This window comes from Oryctolagus cuniculus, chromosome 17 (genome assembly GCF_051225735.1).
Source record: "Oryctolagus cuniculus isolate XC-2025 breed Fujian yellow rabbit chromosome 17, ASM5122573v1, whole genome shotgun sequence".
Taxonomy (NCBI): Eukaryota; Metazoa; Chordata; class Mammalia; order Lagomorpha; family Leporidae; genus Oryctolagus; species Oryctolagus cuniculus.
The window spans coordinates 24178141-24195431 of record NC_142883.1 but is presented as its reverse complement, the minus strand read 5'-3'; the positions used below and the strand labels follow the sequence as shown (position 1 = coordinate 24195431).

The following is a 17291-nucleotide window of genomic DNA, read 5'->3' as shown; positions in this document are numbered from 1 at the left end:
GCAATGGGGCACTTGGAGGATCAGGAGGAACCGAGGGTGGGCTCCTCCCACACGGAGCACTAAGGTCTCGCCAGTTACTCAGTCCGTAAAACCTCCTACAGAGCTCAGCTGTTCCCCACACTGGCAGCCCTGTTGGTGCTAATAGGTACTGTGGACTGAGCGCACCTCAGGCTCCTCACTTCACAAGCCCCACTTTCCAACCGAGTTAGCTGAGGCTCAGCGAGGTCAAATCACTAACCCTAGGTCAGGCGCTGGCAGTGGCAGAGCTGGGACTGAAGCCAGAGCTGGCCTGTGCCTGTGACCACGGCCCCACAATCCTCTCCCACCCCGAGTCTCATCTGCCCCTCTCTGGGTGTGTGGGGGAAGACAGGAAACGTAGGCTGAGGACAAAAAAGTGCACAGGCCCCTTGTGTAGAAGCGGCAGGGGAGAGGACGGAGGGCTGTGTCTGCTTCTCAGGGTGCTGGAGATGAGCACACTCCGAGGAGGCTGGACAGGTCAGGAGCCCAGAAGCCACACAGCTCCGAGCCTGGCTGTCTCCCCAGACCCGTCTGCAGGACCTCCCCATCAGCCTACCTGGGGTTCCCTCCGTGGGCCCTGGGCCACAGAGCCACCGTTCTATACCATCAACCCTGCTGTGCTTTGTGTGCTGATCCAGTTCACAGCCCCAACGCCATCCTCGTAGGGATCTTCCAGGGATACCCCCCATGTACCCATAGGATGGGGGCTGCCTGGGGTGGGGAGAAGCTAAAGGGACATCTGGCTCCTCAGGGAGGCCGAGCAAGGCACCTGCAAGTGTTCCCAAGGCCCAAGGAGGAGGAAGAAACAAGAGTGCAAACACGCAGGAGCCAGGAGAGGCTACGGGTTATCGACCACAGTTTCACTGGGACCAGACCCAAGCAGAGGGAGGGGGGAGGCAGAGGAGACCGGCTACAACCAGCTTCCACTGCCCAGAAGGGGCCCACCCTAGGCGGCGGGCTCCCCCTGCTGGACGCCCAACCTACACGGCAGGGAGAAGCAAGGTGGGAGGAATTCGCTAATTCCCCTCCGTGGGAAGGGGTGAGACCAGGCCAAGTAGAACATTAACATCAGGCACGGTTGACGGGCTTTATTACAGATTTGGTACAGTGATTGACAGAGAGAACTAGAAACGAAGAGCTGAGATTAGCCCCAAAGCTGGGGGGACACACAGCCCCCAGTAATGGGAAAGGAACACTTCACACCCACAAGAACATGTGCCTTCACTAAAAGTCACAACCCTCAGCACAGCACTGAACAGGCAAGATAAGGTGAAGCAGCCAGGGTTAATGCTACACTCAGGTCCTAGGGGCGTCCACACAGGAGGGGCTGCCCTCGGAGGGGCCCTGAAACCCACGTCCATTGAAGGGAAGGAAGCGCGGTCTGTAGAGTAGTAAGTTCAATGGCAGCCAGTGCAAGTCACTTTTCCGATCCTGGCTTAGTCACAGCAAACATGTACCCAGCCTGGCTCCTCTCTGTAGCCAGCAGGCTTGTGCTCAAGGAAAGCAAATACGCAGGACAGTTCAGCACAGGACGAGGCCAAGGGTTCCTGAAGCATCACAAATGGGGCGGGGCGGGGGGGTGTCGCTGGCTGGGAGGTTGATATCAGTGCCTCACGTCACCTGGGGGCTTGTTTAATTGCAGAACTGGGTTCACTGGGGCTGGGGGTGGGCGTCAGGCTCTCGAATGGGCTTCCAAAGGGCTGCTGGACCACATGGCCAGCAGCACGGCTCTCGCAGGCACTCGTGACCTTGGCTGCCTGGAATCCCCTGGGCCACTGCCCAGGGAGACCCAGGTAATCCCAGTATCATCACCGGCAGAGGCGGAGAGCAGGGAAAAGGGGGTGTGTGAGTAACCTGAAAAGCAGAAGCTCGACAATAATGTAATTTTATATTTGGAAAATTCAATACACATATGAACACACACACACACACACACGCACACACACACAGGCGCCATGAGCAAACATGGACTGTAAAACTTGACTAAAATCGTCCTGGCCTGTAGGTAGCAGCACATGAATCCCTCCCAGAGTTCCTGGCTCACTGGGAAGGAGGGGCTCTGGGAACAGGACCCTCACCACCCTACAGACAGCCCACCCGCTCCCGCTCCCACTCCCGGAAAGTTCAGATCAGCTGGACTCTCTCACGGTGCTGAGGTGACAGCTTCCCTGTAGTTCCCAATTGTGGGTCCCCGGGAGCCACAGAGAAGAAATTTACTCTGTTTTGCTTATTGATGTGCTTCAAATAACAGAAGGCAGAAATGAAGTGGGGCAGATGCCACAGAAACATCCCACCAGGAAGTGAGTTCAGGCTCTTTTAGCTGTAACCAGCGGAACTCAGTTCAAGTTCAAGCACACACTTGAAGGAGCTGAGCGGGAGGGAGCAGCGGGTGTGTTGAGGCAGGAGGAGAAATTGCACAGCCCCGGTGTGGGAAGGGTGGCCTGGGATTTCAGCAGCCAGAGGCTCACGACTCCCAAGGCCTCGGGTCTCTCCATGTCAAAGATCAAATTGCTGGCAAGAAGATCTGATTGGCTGGATTGGCTCCAGTGCCTAGGCTGGGGCCAGTCGGCTCTGACCAGTGGGATGCCGGGGCGACAGACAAGGCTGCTGGGGCAGGGGCTCACCTCGTCACCTGAAGGGGAGTCTCAGCCAGTCACCCCTGGAGAGAGCTAGTCCAGTATACCCTAAGCAAGGTCAAGAAAATCATCACGGAATTACCACTCCCCCTTCATGATTCTCCATAGCACCGTTACAGTCACGCGAGCAGCCAGCTGGGAGCCGGCGAGTACAGTGAGCTCAGAGGCCCGGCCCTGAGGAGCCCCGCACGTCAGGGTGGGGAGGAAGCGGAGTTCACAAAGGGCCTGGCTCCCCAGCACACAGCCTCTCTCGGCACCGAGCCCCAGCGCCGACGCTGCGGTCAAGGCGCGAGTCTCTCGTAGAGCCAGCCTTCCTCCCCGCGCCGGGTCATGGGCCCCAGCGCCGCATCGCCCGCAGGCTGGCCGCGCCGAAAGACAATCCGGTCATGCAGGCGGTTGGTCTGGCCTTGCCAGAACTCCATCACCTGCGGGCACAGGAGGTAGCCGCCCCTACAAGGAGAAGCAGGGCTTTCAGGGCTTGTGACCCGTCCAGCCGGTCACTCTCCTGTCCCCATCCCTCGGCCCGGCCCTCCGAAAGGAGGTTGCTGGGATGCAACCGCAGAGCGGCTGGGAGACAGACAGGGACAGTCCGGACTTCCACAGAGGGGGTCCTGGGGGTCCTCTCCCCATGGCTACCAGGCGCCACTCACCAGTATTTTGGCTTGGGCACCTCTTGCTCCCTGTAGAGCTGCTCCAGTTCCTCATTCTTCTTTCTCAGATACTGACCGGGGGAAGGAGAGGACAGAAAGGCCAGGCCCAGTCGGCGATGCACTCAGCGAGCGCGTGCTCTGGGCTGAGCCGAGGACACAGGCGAGCGAGCGGGCTGGCCTGCCCTCCGGGGCCGTGTCCCCCCTCCCCGTCGTCCTTTCCACCTTGCAGGACGGACAGCCCCGGAGGAGCCCCGCTCACCTCCCGGTCGGGGATCACGGAGCTCTGCTGACTGACCACAGCTCCGATCTGGCTGCTCTTGGGACGGGAGTGGAAGTAGCTCTCAGCCTCCTCCTCAGGCAGCTTCTTCACCGGGCCCTCCACACGCACCTGTGCAGGGGTGGCCTTGGCTGAGTGGTGACCAGGGCCACCGCCCTCCCTGCCCGCCCAGGCGTGGTTCCTCGCTCTTTCCCTGCCGACTGTCCCGGCCCTCCTGGCTCCATCTAGACCAATCGACTGAGAGCGAGTACAGAGGTGAGGTCGAGGCAGGACGCTCGCCCAGTCTGGGGACTTTCTCTAGGCTCCTCCAGAACTCAGGCCCCTGTCTGCTGGGCCCCCCACCCCCCAGGGCATCCTGGGAGCGCTCACTCACCTGACGGTTTAGGGGCTCCCAGTAGAAGACGAGAGACGCGAAGGGGTTCGAGTCCTGAAAACGGGAGAGGATCCAGAGAGAGCCATCAGGACAGGCAGAGGGCGCCTCCAGTGAGAGGGGAAGGCGGGGGACGCACGGACGCAGGCCCCCAGAAGACACCTTCGTGGTCATCTCCCTGCTGTCGCATACGTGCAGACAGGCTCGGCGAGGTTATGCAAGGTGCCCGAGTTCATGCAGCGGGTGACAGCTGGGCTGAGGCCAGTCTGACTGCAGAGGGAGGTGTGGCCGTTTCACTGAGAAGTATGCGTCTGGCTGGCACCAACTCAGGGAGGGCTACGCTTTGTGGATTCACTGAATGCAAAGTGCCAAGCCTGTCTGACACCAGGAGGGGCTGGGAGTCCCACAGAGCCTGCCGCTTAGCAGGAGGGAATCGCACAGGTACAACTGGAGGAGTGGCAGACGGCTGAGTAGCAAGTTCTAGGAAGGCCTGCCTGGGGACAACATTTGGGCTGAGACCTGCAGGAACAGGAGACAAGGAGGCGCCTGCTAGGTGACAGCAGTGGAGGTGGCGAGGGTGCGCATTCATGGTCAGGGAAGAGCAGGTGCGAAGGTCAGGGGGCAGGCGGGCGCCTGAGCAGGGCAGTGAGGCGGAGGCGGGTGGCGCAGCACCCCCGAAGCCCTGGGAAGGACCCTCGGGGACCCTCACCAGTTCCTTTCCTTTGCGACTCTCGAAGTTGGTGAAGAAGCGGAAGCCGTCCTTGCCAAAGCCCTTCAGCAGCAACATGCGGGCAGAGGGCTTCCCGTCCCTGGCAGCAAAGAGCAGAGCGCCGGGGTCAGGGCCCGCGTCCTCGTCCTGGCTTCCGAGCCCCTCCCCCGAGATGTCTGGGCACTGCCTCCAACTCTGCCCGCCTCCCCTACCCCGTACCTAGCTCTCCCTGCTCCCACGTGTTCCTGGGGGGTACAAGTGTGACGTCACTGCCTAGGGTCCTGGATCGAGTCGTGTCCCCCCAGAAGCCGTATGTCGAAAGCTGTAACCCCCAGTGTGACAGTACTTGGTGATGGGACTGTACGGGGGTCATGAAGGTTAAACAAGGTCACAGGATGGGGCACTAGTCCAACAGGGCTGGTGTCCTTGTAGAAAGAGGAAGAAAACCACTGAGCACAGGAGAGGTCATGGAGGAAAGGCAGCCATCTGCAGCTACAAAGAAACCAACCCTGGGGCTGGCGTTATGTCACAGCGGGCTAAGCCGCCACCTACAATGCCAGCACCCCATACCAGCGCCTGTTCACCTCCCACCTGCTCCACTTCCCATCCGGCTCCCTGCTAATGCACCTGGGAAAGCAGCAGCAGATGACCCAAGTGTTTGTCCCCTGCACTCACGTGGGAGACTCAGATGCAGTTCCAGGCTCCTGGCTTTGGCTTGGCCCAGTCCTGGCCAGGCCATTGCAGCCATTTGGGGAGTGAACCAGCTGGTAGAGAATATCTCTCTGTCTTTCCTTCTGTCTGAAATTCTGCCTTTCAAGTATGTGTGTGTGTGTGTATATATAATATAAAGAGAGAGGGAGAGAGGGAGGGAGGGAGGGACAAACAACCCTGACAGCACCTTGATCTTGGACTTAGACTCCAGAGCTGAGAACTGTGCTGCTTCAGCCACCACGGCTACAGAGTTGTATACGGCAGCCCTAGCAAGCAAATCAGACCAACTACGCAGCCGCAGATGGAGCACGTACAGCAGGCCCTGCTCAGAGCTCTGGGGGATGTGCAGGGGCACGGGACAGGAGCCCTGCCTTCAAGGTGCTGCACAGCAGTGAGGGGCACAAGAAGAGTGGAAAAAGGCTAACAGGAGAGACGTCTCAAAGGGTAGATGGTTGTCAAGTGACTGACAGAGCGGAGCTCTGTCTTGGTGTCAGGAAAGGGACAGAACTTCATGGAGGGCTCCCAGGAGGCGTGGCTTTTTTTTTTTTTTTTAAGATTTATTTTTTTTATTTGAAAGACAGAGTTACAGAGAGAGGTCTTCCATCTGCTGGTTCACTCCCCAGATGGCCACAACTGCCAGAGGTGTGCCGACCTGAGGGCAGGAGCCAGGAGCTTCCTCTGGGTCTCCCACATGGGTGCAGGGGCCCAAGGACCTGGACCATCCTCTACTGCTTTCCCAGGCCATAGCACAGAGCTGGATTGGAAGAGGAACAGCCGGGACTAGAACTAGTGCCTACATGGGATGCCAGGCCCCCCCCCCCCCTTTTTTTTGACAGGCAGAGTTAGACAGTGAGAAAGAGAGAGACAGAGCAAAAGGTCTTCCTTCCATTGGTTCACTCCCCAAATGGCTGCTACGGCCGGCGTGCTGCACCGATCCGAAGCCAGGAGCCAGGTGCTTCTCCTGGTCTCCCATGTGGGTGCAGGGCCCAAGCACTTGGGCCATCCTCCACTGCACTCCTGGGCCACAGCAGAGAGCTGGACTGGAAGAGGAGCAACTAGGACAGAATCCAGTGCCCCAACCGGGACTAGAACCTGGGGTGCCAGTGCCGCAGGTGGAGGATTAGCCTAGTGAGCCACGGCGCCAGCCCGGCTTTTTTTTAAAGATTAACTTTGTTTATTTATATGACAGAGTGACAGAGAGAGAAAGACAGGGCGGGGCAGGGTGGGGGAGGGACGTGAGACAGCCAGAGTGCTCTTCCATCTGCTGGTTCATCCCCCAAATGGCCTCAGTGGCTAAGCCTGGACCAGACTGAAGCCGGAAGCCAGGAGCTTCTTCTGGGTCTTCCATGTGGGTGCAGGTGCCCAGGTACTTGGGCCATCTTCTGCTCGATCAGAAGCAGAGCAGCTGGGACTCAAACAGCGCTCGGATACGGGACGCCGGCATTGCAGGCAGCGGTTTAAACCATTGCGACACAGCGCTGGTCCCGAGGCTTGGCTCTTGCAGGGCAAATGGGGCTGGGTGGATGCAGAACGAGGGAGGCACAGAGTTGCGTGTGGGTGCATCCAGGGCGGAGGTGAACCAGGCACCGTGTGTTATCACTGACATGGGATTCAGGGCTCTGCTCTTTGGTTTCTAAGTGAGGACACTGAGGCCCAGAGTGGACAAGTAACCTCCCCGAGGCCACACAGCATGCTAGTAACAGCTGGATCCACAGAGCTCACATCCACAGAGTTGAGAGCTTCCTACATTTCCCACTTCATCTGTGCCCACCCAGAGGGGCTCACGGCCACGCTCACCTGGTGCAGGTGGCCAGACACATGGCGTTGGCTTCCCCTACGTCAGGACACTGGACAGCCTCCTCGAACCAGGCAGCGAACTGCTTCATGGGGTCCAGGGAGGTCAGATGAGCCTCCTCAAAAGCCTGGCAGTTTTATTTCATTTAAGATAGTAAATCACAGCATGTACTTTGCAACCATGCACTCATTTGGTCCTCACAACGATGGCCTCCTAATGAAATACGGGAGGGAGGTTCCGGGTCCCATTTTGCAGATGAGGAAGTCGGAATGAAAGGGTCAGACAACCCTCCGAGGCCCACTGCTAGAGACAGGTGAGCCAGGGATGCATGTCTCAGGTGTCTACACTGCCTGTGTGTTAGAATCACCCGGGGAGCCTACAAACATGGGCTCCTGGGCTGCTTCCCCCACTCCCATCTAGTCCCATTCCGTAGGTCATGAAAACCCGCATTTCTGGAAACACTCGCATGCAAACAGATCGGGTGACTGTGGCTCCGGACCCCGATTCCTAATTCCGAGGCAGGAAATGGAACAGAACATCTCCCAGAGGGCAGGAGAAGGTCCTGAAGCAGGCAGAGCCAAGCCTTCTCCTCCCCCATTCCACTTGCGCAAGGGATGGGACATTCTGTAAGGTCGTTACCACTGCTCTCAGCACCTACAAAGCTCTAAACCCACGGCATTCTGCAAGGTGGGCACTGCGCCCCTGCAGGTGGCCACGCTCACGCCCAGAGGGGTTGAACAAATCGCCCAGAGCCACACGTCCAGTCCCAGGGGCCGAGGCCAGCCCAGGCGGGCTCCGGGGTTCGCGCTCTGGTCCTCTAGGACGAGCTGCCTGGTGAACCCGTCCCCAGAACAGCTCCCCGGGCGCTCGTCTCTGGACTTCCCGTTCTACCTTGGGGATGCCTCCCAAACCCTTCGCCCCAGAAGCCCCGGTGGGGCTCCTCCGACTCACTCCGGGACCCCCGCCCCCGCCGCCCCCTGCGGGAGACCCTGCCCTGGGTCAGCACCTCTCGGTCCCCGCGGTAACTCTTGCGCATCGGTCCCAGGTCCATGGCAGCACCGCGACCGCACAGGTGACGCACGTAGCCCGGCCACTCAGCAGGTCGCCCGAACTTCACAGTGACGCCTCGCAGCCTGCGCGTCATGAGGGCCGCCGGCCACGTGACCCGGCGTCGCTGGGCGCTGGGTTCTGTTGGATTCGGAACCAATTTCTTGGCGGGGGCGTCTGGATTTGCCAGACACGGAGCTTACCAAACAGAGCCTCGCAGCCAATGGGAGTGCAGGATCAGAGGAGGGAGACAGACGCGGAGAAGTCATTGGTTGGCGTTTTCCGGAGAGAAACCAATTAGAACGAGAACAGAGGAAGGCAGTGACCAATGGGCAGCGCCTCCGGGGGCGGGAGCAGAGAGACTCGGAAATGCTGTCACTGCCGTTGAGACGCACGTGGAGGTTTGTTAAAGGTATAGAGACTGCTGCAGCCCGGTCACGGGGGCGGCGGGGGAGAGGCCCTGGGGGCTTCCAGGGGAGTGACTGGCCCACTTCAGGCGCCCGAAGGCAAGCTTGGGGCAGGGAGCACCCTGGGAGGCGAGGCTGATGGACCGGGCAAGGAAAAATGAAGAAAGGGAGTAGGGGCCGGTCTCTAAGGCAAGGTGGCGGGACCACAGACGAAGGGGTGCTCTGGTTGGGCTTGCGGGTGGGAGAGGTTGAAGTGCTGTGGGTGCTGTGCGGTGCGGTGGGTGCCATGGGGTCAGAACAGACAGCGGGGTGAGGCGGGAGAACGCTGGATGGGTAGGGGCAAAGGGGAATCTGGGATCAAGACATCCCAGAGCAGAGCCATCTTCCTCTTGTAGCTCTGCACCGTCCTTCCAGCCCCTTTCTTGAACGGGGTCCCTGCGTCCTGCTCCCTTTGTTCATGGGTTGCTCTGTGGCTGGGCGTCAGACTTCACACTTAGAGAGTTCTGGTCACGAAAAGGCTGCCACCGTGCCCCTTGTCCTGGGTCTCTGTCATCTTGGTGGAGTTTCCCCCTTTTCCCACATTACCCTTTGCAGGTCACAGGTTAGTCCCTCAGTCAGTGCCAGCAACGGGGGAGCAGGTGGCTGTGCACAGGGAAGTGGCGAAGCAGCCAGGGTCCATTCCAGCTTTGACCAGGCTGGAGCAGCCTGTGGTTCCCACCAGCTTCAGGAAGGGGAGCTGAGAGAGCCATCTGGGCAGTCTCCCCACCCCCCGGGTCTGTGCCGGGTCAGGGGCACTTCCCGGCTTGCCCGGATGTCAGCGTTACAGCTGAACTTCACAAAGCTCTCCATGAGGTGCCTCGGTTGTCATCCCTTATGGCGTGTGCCTGGCTCGAGGCACAAGCAATCTGCAGGACAAATTTGCTGCAAAGAAATAATACACGCCGGGAGGCTTAGAGGTATTGGCCTCTGCATTCTCCACTGGTTGCCATTTCTTTGTGCCGCCGTCACCCCCCCACCCCCACCCCCATCAGCTTGGTTGAGAGTTGGCTGCACTTTTTTTTTTTTTTTTTTTTTTTTTTGACAGGCAGAGTGGACAGTGAGAGAGAGAGACAGAGAGAAAGGTCTTTCTTTGCCGTTGGTTCACCCTCCAATGGCCGCCATGGCTGGCACGCTGCAGCCGGCGCACCACGCTGATCCGATGGCAGGAGCCAGGTACTTCTCCTGGTCTCCCATGGGGTGCAGGGCCCAAGCACTTGGGCCATCCTCCACTGCACTCCTGGGCCACAGCAAAGAGCTAGCCTGGAAGAGGGGCAACCGGGACAGAATCCGGCGCCCCGACCGGGACTAGAACCCTGTGTGCCAGCGCCGCAAGGCGGAGGATTAGCCTAGTGAGCCGCGGCACCGGCTCTGCACTTGCTTTGTTGCTGAAGTGGTTTCCTACGCAGGAACGCGGCCGCCCTGCCTGCCTCGCGATCTTCTGCAGCTGGACCTGTGTAAGCAGTAACTGGTCATCGGTGCCGGTCCACTCAGGCCGCTTTGCTCATGGGGCCACACTCTGAGCGCTGTGAGGCTACTTCTGCCCTGGCCCTGGATCCTAGAGCACCAAGACAAGATTCTGTGAGTGGTTTGCTTCCAAACCAAGAGTTGAGCTCAGAGGGATGGGCATGGGTGCGTTTAGCAGGCACTTGTTAGAGAGGCCTCCTTCCAGCCAGGTGCTGAGCTGCTAGGTCTGGTGACACTAAGATGGTGATGGCAGCTGGGTTCCTGTCCACGAGGGCCGGGTCGTCTGTTGGAGGAGGCAGAGCTGTAGCTAAAGCACTGCAGGCACTTAGAGACGTTTCTGCAGGGTGAAGGGGAACAAGAAAGGGAACAGCCAGCCAGGGGAGGTTTGGTAAAGGGAGTGGACATTTGGTGAATGGCTGGTCCAGGCAGAGGGGTGATGGTGAGTAATGGCACAGTGCACTTGGGGAACACGGAGGGATTTTTTTTTTTTTTTTTTAAGATTTTATTTGTGAGGTAGAGTTACAGACAGTGAGAGGGAGAGACAGAGAGAGAGGTCTTCCATCCTCTGGTTCACTCCCCAGATGGCTGCAATGGCCGGAGCTGCGCTGATCCGAAGCCAGGAGCCAGGTGCTTCTTCCTGGTCTCCCAAGCGGGTGCAGGGGCCCAAGGACTTGAGCCATCTTTTACTGCTTTCCCAGGCCACGGAAGAGAGCTGGATTGGAAGAGGAGCAGCCGGGACTAGAACCAGAGCCCATATGGGATGCTGGCACTGCAAGTGGAGGATTAACCTACTGCACCATGGCGCCAGCCCCTGATTTATTTATTTGAAAGAGTTACAGAGACAGGTAGACATACACACACACACACACACACACACACACAGAGGGAGAAGGGAAGGGGGAGGGGGAGGGGGAGGGAGAGGTCTTCAGTCTGCTGGTTCACTCCCCAAATGGCTGGAACGATTGGAGCTGGGCCGATCTGAAGTCAGGAGCCAGGAGCTTCTTCTGGATCTCCCACGTGGGTAGCAGGGGCTTTCCCAGGGTCTTTCACTGCTTTCTCAGGTGCTTTAGCAGGGGGCTGGATCAGAAGTGGAGCAGCAAGGACTTGAACTGGAACTCATATAGAACCCCATCACTGCAAGCCAGGGCTTTAACCTGCTGCGCCACGGCGCCAGCCCTGAACTTAGAGGTTTTAATCCATGCTGCAGGAGCCAGTCGGTGAGCAAATAGACCAGGCAAGCAGGCAGGGACTTGGTGCTCCTTGCTATAGTCATCTTGCAGGTGGTAAGAGCCAGGCTTTATTTATGTATTTACTTTTTAAGATTTATTTTAATGGGGGCTAGCATTGTGGCATAACAAAAGCCACCACCTGCAATGCCAGCATCCCATACGGGCACTGGTTCAAGTCCCAGCTGCTCCATTTCCAATCTAGCTGCCTGCTGATGGACTGGGAAAAGAAGCAGAAAATGGTGCAAGTGCTTGGGCCTCTGCCACCCATGTGGGAAACCCGGATGAAGCTCCTGGCTCCTGGCTTTGGCCTGCCCCAGCCCTGGCCATTTGGGGAGTAAACCAGCAGATGGAAGATTCTCTCTCTGTCTCTCCCGCTCTCTCTGAACTCTGTCTTTCAAATTAAGTAAATCTTTTTATTATTTATTTTATATTATTATTTACTTATGTTTTTGTTTTTTCTCTTTCATCATTTATTTTATTTGAAAGACAGAGTTTAGAAAGAGCGGGAGAGACAGAGAGAGAAGACAAGAGCTAGGAGCTACATCCAGGTCTCTCAGTGGGTGCAAGGGCCCAAGGACCTGGACTGCCTTCCACTGCTTTTCCACGCTGCATCTCGCCGCCACGTCCCCTCAGTCTGCGGTGACAGTCCAGTCTGTTTTGTTGACCAGTGCTGCCTCCTGCACCGACAGAGTTCCCACCCCAGCCCACTTTCCCCACCACTACCTCCTAGTTGCCACCAGTCCCGAAGCTTGGGCCAGACTTCCTGGAGGCTCCCTAGTGTGGTGAGGAGGCCACCTGTCTGCGGAAGGCCAATGTTTAGGATACCCTGCCCGATGGGAGTGAGCGCCCAGAGAGCCGGTGGTAGAGGCTGGGTCTAGCCCTGGGCCCCTGAGACCTTAGGGCTAGAAAGAAGGCCACGGCCATCTGTGCCTGTGCTGAGCGGACACGGCCTAGCCCCTCTAGGTACCGGAGGTCAGGAAGAGACCGAGATAATATGGAGCCTAAGGGAGGCTGTGGGTGAGGGAGCAGGGGTGCAGATTAATAACCCGGCCCTCTTTCCATCCTGTAGGGGAGGAGGACTGAGGCAGAGCTGATCCCTGACTCAGGGACCTACACATGACCACAGCCAGGCTGATGACCAGTGGGCACCCCACTGGATCTCCAGGGGGCCCGCGGCCTGCTCTTCCACCACCACCACCACCACCACCACCACCACCACCACCACCACGGGAAGCCTGTTTGCCTGCCTCTGCGGTGGTGCCATCCAAGGTACCCAGGCTGTGCTTTCCTAGAGGGCAGTGGGTCCTGGGTCAGGTGGAGAGGAGGGACTGAGGACCCTGCTCACCTCGTGCAGGCAGGGGAAGGAGAGGTGACAGGAGCCTGAGCCTTCAGACAGTGAGCTCGGCGGCCCAAGCCCCAGGGTCTGTGCCACCTATTTTGTACAGCTGCCTCCTCATTTAAAAAATATTTACTGGGGCTGGCATTGTGCAACAGTGGGTTAAACTGCTATGATGCCAGCATCCCATACTGGGTGTCAGTTCCTCTACTTTCAACACAGCGCCCTGCTAATGTGCCTGGGAAAGCAGCAGCAGATGGCCCAGGTCCCTGGGGCCCTGCCACCCACTTGGGAGACCTGGGTGGATTTTCAGGCTCCTGGCTTTGGCCTGGCTCAGCCCTGGTTATTGCAGCCATTTGGGGAGTGAACCAGCAAATGGAAGATCTCTCTCTGTCACTCTTCCTTTTTAAAAAAGATTTGAAATGCAATGACAGAGAGAGTGAGAGACAGATCTTCCATCCTTTGGTTCACTCCCCAAGTGGCCACAATGGCCGGGGCTGGGCCAGGCTGAAGCCGTGAGCTTCTTCCAGGTCTCCCACGTGGGCGGCTGGGGCCCAAGCATTTGGGCTGTCCTTTGCTGCTTTCTCAGGCACATTAGTAGGAAGTGGATTGGAAGTGGAGGAGCCGGGACTTGAACTGGTTGCCTATATGGGATGCCAACACCATAGGCAGCGGCTTAACCTGCTATGCCACAACACCGGCCCCCATTCTGTCTTTCAAATAACTATTTCTATCTACTTGAAATGCAGAGCAGGAAACAGAGAGAGAGAAATGAATCTGCTGGTTCACCCCCAAAATGCCTGCAACATCCAGGGCTGGGCCAGACCGAAACCAGGAGCTGGGAACCCCATCCAGGTCTCGCACCTGTCGGAGCCCTCCACTGCTGCCTCCCAGGGTGCCTACGCGGGAAGTTAGCGTGTAAGCGGAGCAGCTGGGACTTGAAGACCCAAGAACTCCAATATGGGAAGCAGGCATTTAGAGACTCCCTTGGGGAGCAGGCTAAGCTCTGTTTTGGCCATCGCAATCCTGTCACTTGGGGAAGGCAAGACTTAGGGGTAGGAGGTTGTCAGGGTGGTTAGAGAAGATGCTACTGGCCAGGGAAGAGGGGAGGTTGAGGCAGAAGTCACAGACTGCCCTTGGCTCACTCCTGTCCTGCTGTGTTAAGTGAGGTTTCCTGTGAAACTCTGCATTTCTGACTTCTCATAGGAAACACACACATACACAGAGCTGGCTTTCTTGTACAACTTTAAGCGGCCAAAGTTCAGCGTGGGCTCCTGGCATGGTGGAGGCTACATCCCAGGCGTGCGGTCACACGAGGGTCACTGACACTTACCCGTGGTGCTCATTGTTTGCTCTCTGGTGAGGACAGTGCCCTTCTGGTCCCTGGGGCGCTGACTTGCAGCAGTCTGGTGTTTTGCCCGAGCGCACAAGCCAGGCTGCCTTGGGAGCTAAAGGCTGGGGGTTGAAGTGAGGCAGGAAGAAGGGCTGAGTAGGAGGAGCCTGCAGTGCCGATGGAAGGGAGGGGGCAGTGGCCTTGGGGAAGGAGGCGGGGACTCCTGATGAGCCGCCTAAGGAAGGGGAGGGGCCCACGGCCCTGCTTGGAAGGCTCTGGTGAGGCAGCCAAGAACACACTGGAGCTTTGGAGGTGGGGCAGACTTTATTTCTTATTCAGTCTCATTAATCCGCGACCTCACTTCTTCAGCCCAGTTTCTACATGCGGCAGGAGCATCCCCGAGGGGTTTGGGGCTAGCTGCACCCTTCTCTTTTCCCATTCTGTCTTTCTCAAAATATGTCACCAGAGTGTGTGGCTGGCGTGTAAGTTCAGCGCCTTCAGCCAGCAAGTGTGGGGCTCCTAAGAGAGCTAGCGGGGCTGCACGTGGCCCTCCTTGCCAAAAAAACGAAAAACAAAAAACAGCAAAGTGTTGGCTCTGTAGCATGGGCTAAAACCAGAAAGCACTGGTCAGTTCACTGCCCTTCCTGGGCTGCAGGGCAAGGGAGGAGAAGGAAACCTGTGGCCAGAGTCTACCCCGGGGCTGCCAGGCCCTCCCGGGAACCTGCCTGGGGCAGGGAGGGAACTGTGTTTTTATGGACTCTGGAGAGTCTGCAAGTGGCTGACCAACGACCCTCTGGCTCTTTTCTCTGGGCTTCTTGTACCGAGCTGCGCAGCCAAAGCTGTCTCCTGGGAGAGGAGCCGAGGGAGGTGGCAGTTCACTGGCTGGGGAGTCTGCAGTGAGGGGGCTGTGCGCCACCTGCTCCGTGGCACGAGCTAACCTGGCTGACAGAGCAGAAAGCGGAAGCGCTTGTGTTGGGCCCTGGGGCACATGTGGCCGAGGCCACTCTCAGGCTGCGTCCTGCATCTGCCTTGGTGCCAGGGTGGACGGTTCTGGGAGGCCAGGGCTCCCACCTCGCAGTTCCTCCTCTGAGCCCTCCAAGGTTAAGACAAAGGAAGCTGGACTGCTAAGGTGCAGACTTTGCCTCAGGCAACTCAATTTATTAGCAAGAAAAATATTTTTGTCAGTCCAGAGCTGACCAACAAAGTACATCGTTAATAAAAGGACAACAAATCTGCCACTTAGTTCATAAAACAGACCTCAAGCAGTTACAACGCAAAATAAAGTTGGATTTTTGTTTAATTTAAAAGCCTCAAAAATAACAAGCAATATGTTTTTAAACATGTAGTAGACACAATTGTCTATTATACAATATACACTGTACACAGGGAGGCCTTGGGCTGGGGAGGGCTCTGGTGTCTGGACCTGAATCGGGTCTGGGTTGAAATGCTCTGTCACTTAGGAAAGAGGATGGCTGGAGTGAAAAAAAAATTTCATATGCTCGTCATTGCCCCCTAAAACCCTAAACTGAAAGCAGGCGTGGGGAGGTGAGTGACAGGAAAGGAAGAGGGAGCAATGAACTGAAACTTGTTTAAAGCACACGCGATACACAGTGTTCATCATCTGGAGTAGGGCGTAAGGCAGCGTTCTCCATAGAAAAGGGGGCAGGGCGGAGTCCACAGCATCTTCAGTTTTTAAATAGAAAGTTGGAATGTGCTGGGCCGGTGCTGGCCACGTGGCGTCCTGGTGGCCTCCTGGCCTCTCCAGAGGTGGGTGCCAGTGGAGTGCTGGGTGCAGGGCCCCGGGCACCCACAGTGGCCAGCAGGGCTGGGGAGGTGCGGGAGAGGGGCATGGCACACGGACTCCGGCAGTGTTGGGGGCGGGGGCGGGGCTCACTTTGCTCCTCCACGGAGTGAAATGCATGTTTTTCCTTTGGAAATAAGGGTTCCCACGCGTCCTGGTTCAGAACGTCTCATTGGGCACGACCAGTGTCCACGGTCTGGGCGGGCCGGGAGCTCATGGTGAGTAGGGCAGGGCCAAGGCAGAACCAAGGGGCTTCGGGAGGAGGAGGGGACAGGGAGCAGAGTCCCTTCCTGTGGGCACACAGTCACAGGAGGGAGCTGCAGCGGGCCCAGGGCAGCGAGGGGTGCCTCTCAGCCAGAGGCCCGGCGGGACAAGTGGGGCCGTGTCTGTGGGGCGCCTGCCTCAGCAGACCTTACAAGTTCTTTGTGACCAGGTGGGTCTTGTAATGCTTGGTGAGGTGGTCACTCCTCATGAAGCGCTTCTGACACTGGGCGCACTCGAAGCGTTTATCCCCTGGAAGAGGAGACACCTGTCACCCCGTGCACACACACCTGCTCACACACTGGCTCCGCTTCATCTGCCCACCTGACCCCTCTGATCACGTCTCGGTCCTCTCTGCCCTCTGCAGTCTGCTCTGTTCCCACTCCTGTCCCCTGCACCTTGCAGTCTCCCCACAGGGCTGCCTGCCCGCCTTCTGATCTTGGTCCCTCTGACTCTGAACCCCTTCTCAGAGGACCCCACTCCCTCAGATTCTGCCAGCCCCAATCACTTCCTGACCCTGCTGGTCAGCTGCCAGACGGCTGGGTTCACTCTTCCACCTCTGCCAGGGTGAGGCCTGTCCCTCCCACTGGCCAGGAGCTGGGATTCTGGGTCACCAGGCTCCCAACCCCAGTCCCAAGACAGGGCTCTGCTCACCGGGGCAGCCACAAGGGCAGTGTTTGCCCAAGTGCGTGCTGTGGACCAAGATGGTTTTGGGGGATAGATGGATGAATGTTTTTCTCCTAGTTTTGCATTTTTGTTGCTACTTCATTAAAATAAATCATTATTATGATAGCAAACTAGTGAGATAAAAAATAACATTACTGAGGGTATAAATGAGGGCCCAGGACACTCAGTGGCCAGCAAGAAACAATCCAAGGACAATCATTAGATAAATGAGAGTAGGCAGGGCTGCGTGGGATAGCAGTTAAGAGCATGGACCGGGAGCCAGAGGGCGTGCCCTGGCCGCCTCTCATGCCTCTGGGACACGGGTGGAACCACGGTGTCCTCACAGAGAGGCTCAGCGGCAGCCCAGAAAACCCGTGAGCGCTGCAGGCTACCTGGCAAACCACGTCCCGCCTTTAAATAAGCGACTGCAGATGTGGCAGAGGGCGGCGGGGCCGACAGCATCCGGGAAACTTTGCGACAAAGGAATGACGTGGAGGGGTCTCCTGTGCAGTCCCAGGCCTCTCAGTGTGGCAGATCCCTGG

At 57.9% G+C, this 17291-nt stretch overlaps 2 protein-coding genes and 1 long non-coding RNA gene across 3 annotated transcripts in view; 1 reads left to right on the top strand and 2 right to left on the bottom strand.

The window, feature by feature from the left end:
- Positions 1–1091: 1091 nt before the first annotated feature.
- On the bottom strand, positions 1092–8447 carry PNPO (pyridoxamine 5'-phosphate oxidase). The gene is made up of 7 exons (XM_002719325.6): positions 8173–8447; positions 7169–7293; positions 4661–4760; positions 3955–4008; positions 3564–3692; positions 3305–3375; positions 1092–3104 (listed from the first exon to the last, which is right to left on the bottom strand). Exons 1-7 carry the CDS (start codon positions 8308–8310, stop codon positions 2936–2938), a joined length of 786 nt encoding a protein of 261 aa, XP_002719371.1. The 5' UTR covers positions 8311–8447; the 3' UTR covers positions 1092–2935.
- A 42-nt stretch (positions 8448–8489) lies between these two features.
- LOC149121147 (uncharacterized) lies at positions 8490–16183 on the top strand. Its single transcript, XR_016224171.1, has 2 exons — positions 8490–8625; positions 12422–16183. It is a non-coding gene; the product is annotated as an uncharacterized LOC149121147 (long non-coding RNA).
- The window catches only part of SP2 (Sp2 transcription factor), a 34642-nt gene continuing 32502 nt past the window's right edge, over positions 15152–17291 (bottom strand). Inside the window, exon 7 of the mRNA XM_017349172.4 lies at positions 15152–16335. Within this exon, the coding sequence (XP_017204661.3) occupies positions 16235–16335 (101 nt within the window). The 3' untranslated portion in view covers positions 15152–16234. The remainder of the gene's footprint in view (positions 16336–17291) is intronic.

Bases quoted from the DNA above. Each gene is read 5' to 3' on its own strand.
- PNPO (XM_002719325.6), bottom strand. From the start codon at position 8,310: ATGACGCGCAGGCTGCGAGGCGTCACTGTGAAGTTCGGGCGACCTGCT. The intron at 7,294-8,172 runs GTGCTGACCCAG...TAAAACTGCCAG, and splicing joins GTTACCGCGGGGACCGAGAG to GCTTTTGAGGAGGCTCATCT. The intron at 4,009-4,660 runs GTGAGGGTCCCC...TCCCGTTTTCAG, and splicing joins GTCGCAAAGGAAAGGAACTG to GACTCGAACCCCTTCGCGTC.